Genomic DNA, 10,657 nt, shown 5'->3' with positions numbered 1-10,657 from the left:
AAAGAAAAAAAAAAAAAAAAAAAAAAAATCACTTGTGCACAAAAGGGATGTTTGGTTTATATTTAGTGGGAAAAGAAATAAAATTGAAGTTTATTTAACATCAAATTTTCAGTTAAAAATTAAAATAAGTCTTAATAAGGACAAAACTAACTTTGTATTCTACAAATGATGTTACCCTAAATTTTGGGATAAGAGATTAATAATTTACACAGAAATGACCTTTTTATGATTGCAAGAATTACAGTAAAATGGAGACTAGACCAAATGTAAGCATTTTCAGTCTTCAGCATTTAGTTCACATAGGACTTAATGCTTGTTCCTTTTTCTCACTAACAATGTTCTTATATTATGCCACCTAGTGTGGGAAGAAGCAGGCTTACATGTTTTATTTTAGTGAAAACCTCTATTTTTGTCATTTCTGCCATGCCTGAACTTGATAAAGGAGTTATGAAGAAGTGCAGAACTTAACTAATCTTGCCTTTTTAATTGTCTCTATATTAAATTTTTACTGGTGGTACTTTCATGTTTCTTGTACTCTTTTCACATGGAGTTGTAGACAAAAAAGTGTTTATTGCGAATTGTGAAAAATATTCTACAAAATAACCTTATACCTGGCACTTAATACAAGAAGCATTGAAGATTGAGGCTACTTATCCACAGATTAAAATTTACTTCTGTGCAATTCAAAATTGAAGGAGAAAAATAATAGCACTTAAATATTCAACCTGAGGAAGGTTTTAGGTTTGTGTATCATTTGTTTTGAGTGGCTTAAAGTTAAAGAGAACAGTCAGTTATGAGTCCTAAAATCAATGTAACCTAAAGGTTCTTTTAAGTGTTTAATGATTTAGTAATTAGCATATTGATGAACTTTTGCAACTTGCCTAGGGAAAAAGAACATGATTTAGAACGACGATATGAGCTGCTGAATCGGGAATTGCGGGCAATGCTAGCCATTGAAGGTAAGAGATGCCATGACCGAATGAGGTGTTTGAGGTGTCAGTTGTCAAAGAGATTTAAAGAGTGTAATACACTTCTGGTCTCACTAGGTGTGGTCTGACTAAGGACCTACAGGAATTGCAAATAAATGCCTTAGAGTCAGAAACCAATAGTTATGTAAAACCTAAGGACCCTAATTCAGATCATCGTTATGCTTGCTATTAAACATAAAATTGTCTTAACTTTTGTCTGTAAGCTTAAATGTCCATTAAATGGAAAATATAACTAGTTAAATGATTTCATTACATTTTACTATGTGCAAGTTAAAGAGGTTTGAGAAAGATCTATCATTTTGATTTTTCACATTCATACTCTAAATTTTACCTTAATATTTAATTGATGTCAACACAAATATGTAACTGTCCAGTCTGCTATAGTTCTTAAGATTCCAGCTCCTATTAAGTGAATAATCAGGCAAAGATTCCGGCATATGAGATCAATGCAACACTTTCACACTTTATATAAAGCTTTTAAATGAATTACATATATAGTAATCCTAAGCATGGTTCATAATATCAATAAACATCAGCTAGCTTAACTATGGCATTTACTATATATTCTTATTTTTTTTTAATTCTTACTATTTTAGAATGCTGTTCTCCTTATACCTCTTAGTTGAAAATGTCTTATAGTTCAAAGATGTCCACTTAAAAGCTAATCCTTTGGGCTCTGTAAAATGGACCTTTTGTCTAATCAATGCAAATTGATTTTCCTATTCTGTATTGACCTCTTAACGCATGCATTGATTGTCCATTGTAATTTCTTTCTTCACCTGATAAGGTACCTGATCCATAAGAAGTCAATTCTAATTAGTTCAGAAACTGGGAATTTAAGTTTGTAAGAGAAAGCCAAATGAAACCATATGTTTTAAAATATTTTAATTAAAATTGTTAGTAAATAAAATACATGCTGTTTATCTAAATAGTATCTTATACATTTATAGAAGTTTTATTCTTTTATATTCCTAATCTCATTTGATAAATATGACTAACAACATTTGTATATCCTAATTTATAAATCAGACTTACTTTATTTAAAAGGCTTTCAGATAGCTAATTTCCTTCAAGTGGCTATCAAATTATATCACTAATAATGACTATAAAATTTGTCAAAATTATTTAAGAAGTTCTGTGAAACTTGCCACTGAATAAAATGCACAAATATACTAAATGGTATTTTTCCTCTTGCTATAATTTTTGTAGTCATGGTATAGTCTTAAAAGAGATTGGAAAGCTAAATAGTCATTTGAAAAGTAGGTATAGCAAATACTATTTATATGGTATATATATATGTATGTATAATATAAAATGTTTGTATATAGTATGTATAACTCATTATACAATTTATTCTTTATAGATTAATTATACATTATGCTCAATACAGAGTATTACAATGTTTAAAAATTTACTTTCTCATGTATAGTAAGTTATATCACCCCTAAGATACAGCTTGATACAATACAGTTGACTTTTAAGGCAGATATTGCTTCTATCCCCAAAGCAGTATTATTACCAAGTAGTACCATCTTTAAAGGAGGGCCATAATACATATAAAACATCCCAGTTTCATTGGCCATCCTATCCCTATATAATAGACCTACAGTCTTAAATAATCTAACATTTTTCTGCCTGCTCCCCTTGTACACATGGAAGAGCAGTAGAAAGTAATATTTTTGAAGAAGAGAAAAAAAATTAATGTTTTTCTTTTCATACACATTTAATACAATTGTTAATTTTTTGTGGTTTTGTTCTGTTTTATTTTTTAATTAATACTATTGTCCCATATGTGATTGTGCCTTAAATCTCTCAGCCAGTTTCTGTTGCTGGTTGAGGGGGAAAAGAGACTTGAGGAAAGAAGCAGCCTGTTGAATACAAATAAAGACACTTTCTCAGAGAGAGGCCTGTCCCATTAGCCTTGGCAATATGTGGCCTGGGCTGTCCTAGAGAGATACTGAGCATCATGATCATCAGTTCTTTGAAGACAGTATCCTCTGAGCCAGCCCTTAGAATGGACACACATTCAGTAGTCTTTCAGAGTGTTAAAACACCACAGAAAAACACATGAACAGGCAACACTAATTGGTTTTGTTTTGCTTTCCTTTGTTTTAAAGTCCCTTCCTCTTTTCTTTCCCATCTCTTCTACTTAGTAGCCATAGATGGTTTTCATAATAAATAAACTAAAATATTTTTGAATAATCTGCTACTGAAACCATTAACTAGGAGAAAAGCACAGAATATTAATAGTCATAGTCCAGTGAAAGAAGTATTAACAACTTGCTTTGAGAGCAAAATAATAATAATAACATTCAATATATCCATTCTTCTGAGAATCCATAATCACTTTGGCCTTTTCTTTTCCCCTGAGGTGTTTTCATTGCAGGAGTTTCACTCTACTGAGCTAAGTTGTAGGATCCCTTAAGCTAACAAGCATCTTTCAGATACTTTTCCTATAGTTTTTTTGTTCCAGATTATTTAATGCCCCCTCAGGAAAGATAAATTCATTTCTGCACACATTGGGGTGGGCTTTTGGAAAGTGGTGTGTTCATTTTCTGCACAAGAAATGGATCTTCTCTAGGATTTGTACATCTTGATTTATTCTTGGCTTAGAGTTTGAAGTGGGTGCTCTTCTAAAGGGATTTATGCATAGGTTCACTATTTTTGTAGTTATGGCTTATATGATAAGCTTTTTATATTTAAAATCAATATGTAATCCTGTGGAGGAGCTTATCCCCTAAAACCCCATTTGTAAATCTATTTTAGCTTTGTTACACAGCACAGCCACAGTCTTCCATAGATTGATTAGGTACAGCGGTAGAATCCTATCAAATGGCCTGCTCTGATGATGATGCAAACTCTTTCAGGATTGCTAGTTGACTGGAACTAAAGATAAGACTTGACTGCAATCCCCCAATGTGCTCTTTACAAAACTAGTGTTAATTTTCATCAAAGTGCCAGGCTTATTTATAGTGGCAAGGTTGAAGGTTTACTACAAGAACTTTAGGTCCTTTCTATTTAAGTGTTTATAGGTATTTCTTTTGCCTTTTTTCCAAGGTAATTATCAACTTCAGCAAATAAACTGAATCAGGGAATGAATAATTGGCCCTATATATATAAAAAGAGTTTTTTAGATTAACAAAACAGCCCAGTGCAGATAGACATAAACAGAATCTCTTTATTTTAACACTTTGGCTCAAATGCAGCATCAAAACTTAATCCTATTTGTTGTGAGAGGATATGGCTTTTGTAGCAAAAGTACACTGGAATCTTTAAATTAATCAGAACCCACATTGTAGTCTGTCCAAGGCAAAGTCAGTGCATCTAGCTAGCTGTTATAGGTGAGTAATCCTTTCTTAAAATGTATAACAAGTAACACATAAACTTACATTCAGGCTTTTAAAACATGACATTACATCTAGGTGAAGCTATTTAAAGAGGGATTTTTAAATTTTTAAATGTAGACCTTGAACATACAAATGTGAATCTTGATCAATTTTAAAGGTGTTACCAAATTTTTTTAAATCATCAAAATAGTTTACTTAATTTCCCAAATTAGCATTCAAATATGTGTGTGAATGTGTATAAATTTACTCCTGTGAGAAAGCAAATCCAAAGTAAAAGTAGTTTTGCTAGTGTAAAATCTACTCACTGTGCATAGCTATTTTCTCCACAATTTGACTAATTATTTGTAGACAGATATTAATGTAGTGATGACAAATTTAATATAAAAAATCCTATAAATTTATGCTGAAACAGTTAAAATTCTAATGTCAGTTAAATTTGTGAGATGATGAAAATTACCTAAATATTCATAACTTAAAAATGTTTTTGTTAGTTATGTGAAATGTCACTTTTGAGCTAGGAAAAGATTAAGATTTTTTAAATTATTCAATACTTAATGGATTAAAAATACAAAATTGTTTCCTCTCTTATCCATATTGTTAAAACCTTATTTTTTTTAAATTAAAGAAATCTTGATATTTCTAATTATTAACTAAAACCTTAAAAGTGACTGGTCAAATATAGGGAAGGAATAATTTAATCAAGAAGATTATGTGTCATTAAAATTTATTTTTTCTTTAAAAAAATTTTGTAATTTTCAACTTATATTTTTTAAGTTTACAGTGGAGAAATTTTATTTCCCAGTCGTAAAGCTCTTATCATAATGTTTTGGAAGTAAAGAATTATAAATTAAGCTTATAATCAGAATGATTTCTTGAGGTTGGAAATGGAAAAATCCATATTCATCAAAATTGGTAATCTTAATAATTATAAAATTTAGTTACAAATCTTTTACAAATTTAGCAGGTTTTTCTCAGAGTTAATATTTCTAGAACTACAGTTACCTGAAATTAGACTAGATGACCTTTAAGATCTTTCCAACCTGGAGAGTCTATTAATTTATCTGCTGTGTAGAATGAAACTGATTAAGAACAAGAACCAGATTAGAAAATTGTCCAGCATTCCTGACCTCAGTTGCATTTAAATCCAAGGAATAAAATTGTGATAGATATGGGTTTTCTCCAGTTTTGCTCTTTCATTATTATTTTTTAAATTCTTACATTAAGAAAAAAACTTTCCATAGCAATAGTTTCTTTATTCCTCTCTATGCAATAGAATACTTCACTTCTTTTTAAATAAGAATGTAATGTGACTAATTATTTAATGCACTTATTTGTGATGTTTTGTATCGAATGTGGGTAATTAATATATGGCATGTTTAATATATATGTGTTTATGTATTCGAGCTTGTAATGAAAGGAATAGTGATAAAATAGAATAAATTATTCTAGCTTTTTGCTGCTATTCTAACCTTCATTGCATGATGATGCATCTAATTTTTAATTTGTAAATACAAGATAGAATTCCCTCTAGCTCCATTTGGTTTCATAAAGCTGCTGAGCAGTTTGCTGTCTTGAATAAATTTTGCTTTGGAGGGGGTCGGGGGGGATTTGAACCAGCACATTCTTGTGTGGTTTGTGAAGATTCACATGGTAACCAGCGGTGTGCATTGTTGGGTTTATCTGAATAAGCACCAGCCATGTGAGTTTTAACATGATTGCCCAGGGCAATGGAGAGAGAAGAGAGAAACCAGAAAGGATTGCACTCCTCTCTGTTTTTTGGAAAGTGCACTTGCTGGGGGAGGGGGCTACATGAGTCAGTGGCCAGGGTATTTTTTTTTTTAAGCTGGTGTCCTGTTTCCCTCTAGGTCCTCATTTGTTCGGCTATCTGCCTCATCATCTACTTCTTCTTTTCATTGTTTACCTTCCTAATGAGGGAGGCGGGGTAGACTGGGGGTTGATTGACAGCTACAAGCCCTTACAGTCTGGCCAGAGAGCAGTTGGCTTTGGTTTCAAAAGTGCTTTAAATGTTCGATTTGGTCCTGTTTTTATTAAACGAAACTGCTGCTCATCTTAAGGAAATTATCAGACCAGCAATGATTAGGAAATATATTATTGGGGCCTAAAACCTTCAAAAAACTGCCCCTTCCCATGGAAGGAGCACTGCCCATCGGATTTTCCAACCGGGGTTTCAAAAAGAAGTATGTAATTTTTCCTTTGCAAAAGTGCTTTGATTTGAAACCACGCAGCAAACCTCTCCAAAAGAAAACTGGCTGTGATGCGATCGAGAGCTGCAGTGTAATGTTGCAGAGCAAATTTATTTTTTACTTCAAAGAAAAATGCTAATTAGCCGATTCACTACTTTTAAAGTTATTGTGAAGCATATGGCGCCCAGTGTGAGATACATCCAACTGCTAAAATAGAGCGAAGAGGAAATTAGCGAAGAATGGGCTGTATGGGGTGAGCATGGGGGTGGGGGAGGAGGATAGGTTCTCAGGCAGATTCTCTAGCCTTTTCAGGGTGATTTTATCGCCCATCTCTGCTTCCCGCCTCCTCATTCACCCACATTCTCCCCTCACCGCTCGGGCCGACCTCTTCTGGGCCTCCAGCTCTCCCTCCCCTACTTTGGCTGACATCAGGTGCGCACCTCCGCTGGCCACCGGCGCACACCTGGTCTTTTGCAGGTTCCAGCCCAGCCCGTAGCCGTCTCCATCTACGGAAAATACTTAGAAAGTAGGGTTTTAGGGGCGAAATCCTCATCACGACGGCCAAACTCTCCGTGAAACACTAGCTAGTGGCACTGTAATATGGTTTGCAGAGAAATAAAAGGGAACTGGAAAAGGCGGGAAGGGGAGGGCCGGGTGGGGTGGGAGACCGGGTGGGTAAGGAGCCTCCCGTCCCCTGCAGACTGGCAGAAGACCGAGGCCCAGAAGCGACGCGAGCAGCTCCTGCTGGATGAGCTGGTGGCCCTAGTGGACAAGCGCGACGCGCTCGTCAGGGACCTGGACGCGCAGGAGAAGCAGTAAGTGGGCGGTGGGGTCGGGGTCGAGGCTCTGCCGCCTGCTGAGGGGCCGAGAAGTTTTCGGAAAGTTCAGTCCAGAGGTCCCCGGTGGGCCGGGGCAGCCTCCCGCTGGCCCCGCGAACCCCGTTCCCTCTGGGGCTCGGAATGCGGGGCGAGAGGAGAGTGCCGCTCTGCGCTCCAAGAAGAAAAATAATTTGGTTTCCTGTTTGACTTCCAGGGCCGAAGAAGAAGACGAGCATTTGGAGCGAACTCTGGAGCAAAACAAAGGCAAGATGGCCAAGAAAGAAGAGAAATGTGTTCTGCAATAGAAGCCAGACCGGAATCTTGACCAACATTTTATTAGTCTTGGGTCCCCAGACCAGAAAAAGTCATTCTCGTTGTTGATTTAAAACTTTTAACATTTTGTTTGGCTGGATTGTACTTCTTTACCACTACCACCACCTCTTTTCCTCCCTTTTTTCCAGACAGTGTACAGAACTCTGAAATAGCTTTGTTTAAGGATTGTGTGTGTGTGTGAGTTAATCATTTCCTTGAAATCATGTAAAATAGATTGCACAGACATCTTGTGAGTGATTGGTATTAGGAGTGTTCAAGAAACTGTTTAAAGAAGAAAGAAAAGAAAACTCTTCCCTCATTATTTTCCCTCATTTTTTGATGGAGAAAAATTTTAAAACATTTTTGTTGTTATTGTTAATAGCATAATGAGGGGTGGGAGGGGGCTTAAGAGGGAGGGATAAGGAAAATGTCATGAATGATTTTTTTCCAGTCCTGCCATATGTAACACTGAGTCTGTTACCTAAATTTTATAGTTAGATCATCTTCAATTTACTTATTAAACTGTGTTCTATTTACCAGTGGGATTTTCTGCAGTTGTTTTGCGTTTCACTATGAAGATAATAGGGTACTTCTCCTCTGCTTTCTTCGGAGGATGGCCCTTTAACGTAGCCTGAAACAAGTCCTGTGATTTGAAGTGAGCTGTAAGGATGGGACTAATTGACATGCATCACTTTACAAAGACAGTCTTATCATTTGAGAATGCGCCATCTTTTTCTCTGGATAATTATTTATTACATCTAGCTTGGTTCCTACATTTTGTTGGGTCTCAAAATTGGCTCCAGAATGGTGTTAATATTTATTCTGTATTGATAAAAGTCTGTCTTGCCATTATGAGTAAATCCTCCAATTAATATTTTCTTCTCTAGCATAGCACTATCATTTTTTTGTGAAAATGGTTATCTGTTTATTTATTACAATACTGAATCATATATAAATTTTCAATAAAAGCAGAAACTTTCTTACCTTAAACACTGCTGCTACTTCTTTGCAATGAAAACTTGAGAAGTTTTTGTGTTCATAAGACTTTTCATGTGGAAAAATGGTCCTCTTGAATGCAGCGCAGGATACTGGTCTGTATTTGGAGCTGAATAAGTTTACACCACCCCAGAGGAGCCCTGCTGACACACGAATGCGAATTGAAAAGCAATTAGTCATATTTTCTTAAGCAGTGTAAACTATCATCTTTTAGAGGGTCATCTCTTAACGATTTGAGGAGATTTGTGATTCCACAGCACTGAAAAAATGTAATTTTCCATTGTTATAATTTTGCACTCATATGAGGAAGAACTATGACTTCTGATAACCGGCAAGACTGTAGACGCTGAAGTGAAAGGAAGAGGGTTATTGTTGGAGGGGAGGAGGAGGGTAAGTGTGTGCAGGTGTGTGTGTATGAGATGAGGGAAAGGGAACTTTCAACCAGAAGTTCTAAGCTACAGAAAAAACTGGCGATTTTATGGTAGTTTCCATCACTCCTCTACAGAGGTGTCTTGAAACAAAGAAAGCTCGTTCAACAAGTCTGGAGACAGAGAAAACAGTCCACTAGCATTTATACGTTAGCCTAGATCATACATACATATATACACATATACATATATGTACATATACAGACAAATATTTACACCAATACACACACAAATTCCTTTCGAAAACTGTGCAGCCGCCAGTCTTTCAAAATGATAAAACCTTCCTACGGTAGAATTTCTTCACGACAAGGATTTTAAGAAGTTATTGAAAAGTTATCAGAACTAAATGAAATCGGGTATTTGTCCTCTTTATTAGAGCAGGAGAACAGAGGGAGCTATCGCTCCCTGGGGGGGAAGCTCTCAGAACCCGGCCCTAACCCCAGGGAAACCGGCAGACGAAAACCATCAGCCCGGAGCAGCCTGGGGCTTGGGTGACCGGCGTCACCCACTCCATTTAGGCAGGATTCGGATTCGGGGAACCTTCCCTCTCGCGGAGCCTCGCAGAGAGGCGGCTCCCCCAAGCCGCTCGCGACCTGCCAAGTGACAATCCTTCGCTAGCCCCACATTTGCTGCCCGTCTCCCTGCCCCTCCTGCCTCAGTCCCGAGCCTCGCGGGGTTTCCATTGGGCTGCTCTGTGGCGCCCGCACGCCCCGCAGCGGCGGCGGAGCGCGGCCCCCGGGGACCATCGGGGTCAGGCCCGCGGCGAGGGCGCCGCATCCGGATTTCGTCGCGTGGTGCCCAGAGGCTGCCTCCCGGGCGCAGGCGCGAGCCCAGCACGCCTAGAGGCCGGCAATCCGAAAGCTCGCGCGGCGGCAAAAGAAGCTGTGGGCCCGGGGGTCGCCGAGGAGGAGGAGGAGGAGTGTTGGCAGCGGGCTGGCTTGGGCACAGCCCGCGGGCCGGTGCAGAACTTCCGCCCCTGGCCAGGATCCCAGGGCCCCGGAGCCAAACCCCTCCCCCTGTCCCAAGTGTCCTCCAGAGGCTGGCCCGGCCTCGAGGTCACCTGGATGCTAAAGCCAGGGCCCAGCTCCCACGCCCTCTCCCCGGCCCGGGGCCCTCGAGCTGAGTCCACAGGCCCTCCCTGGGCGAGGCCCCCTCTTCCCCTCCCCGAGCTGCGGCCGTTGCTGGAACGGTCGAGGCTTCTGGCCCAGCGTCTCCCACCTGGATATTTGCCTAGCGACGACCGCCTCAGTCCTTTACGCCACATACAAGAAACTTTCATCTCAGTCTCCCCCGTCTCCACTCTCCTCCCTCTCCCCTCTTCTTTTTCTTCTCTTAATCCCGGGCTTTTATGGGTTGAGCATTTAAAAAATTCGCCTGCAATTTGGGATTAGATAAATACTCTCATTCGGGGGGTTTTATTAGTAAGCCTTTTTGTCACATTTGAATGGCACTAAATTTCCATAGTAAAAATCGCACAGCTCAGGAATAAGAATTAGGGAATTCCCTGGCAGTCCAGTGGTTAGGACTCTGCTTTCATGGCTGAGGGCACAAGTTCAATCCCTG

The 10,657-nt window shown here is 38.3% G+C and overlaps 1 protein-coding gene across 3 annotated transcripts in view; it reads left to right on the top strand.

Moving 5' to 3' along the window:
• The window catches only part of EHBP1 (EH domain binding protein 1), a 361,704-nt gene extending 353,044 nt beyond the window's left edge, over positions 1-8,660 (top strand). For all 3 annotated transcript variants that reach the window (XM_007464127.1, XM_007464125.1, XM_007464126.1), the window contains 3 exons: positions 886-959; positions 7,241-7,355; positions 7,573-8,660. In XM_007464127.1, coding sequence (XP_007464189.1) covers positions 886-959; positions 7,241-7,355; positions 7,573-7,663 — 280 coding nt within the window. In that variant the 3' untranslated portion in view covers positions 7,664-8,660. The remainder of the gene's footprint in view (positions 1-885; positions 960-7,240; positions 7,356-7,572) is intronic.
• Positions 8,661-10,657: the final 1,997 nt, after the last annotated feature.

This window comes from Lipotes vexillifer, unplaced genomic scaffold (genome assembly GCF_000442215.2).
Source record: "Lipotes vexillifer unplaced genomic scaffold, Lipotes_vexillifer_v1.1 scaffold311, whole genome shotgun sequence".
Taxonomy (NCBI): domain Eukaryota; kingdom Metazoa; phylum Chordata; class Mammalia; order Artiodactyla; family Lipotidae; genus Lipotes; species Lipotes vexillifer.
Note: the sequence above shows the minus strand (reverse complement) of the source record. Positions and strands in the feature narration are given on the sequence as shown.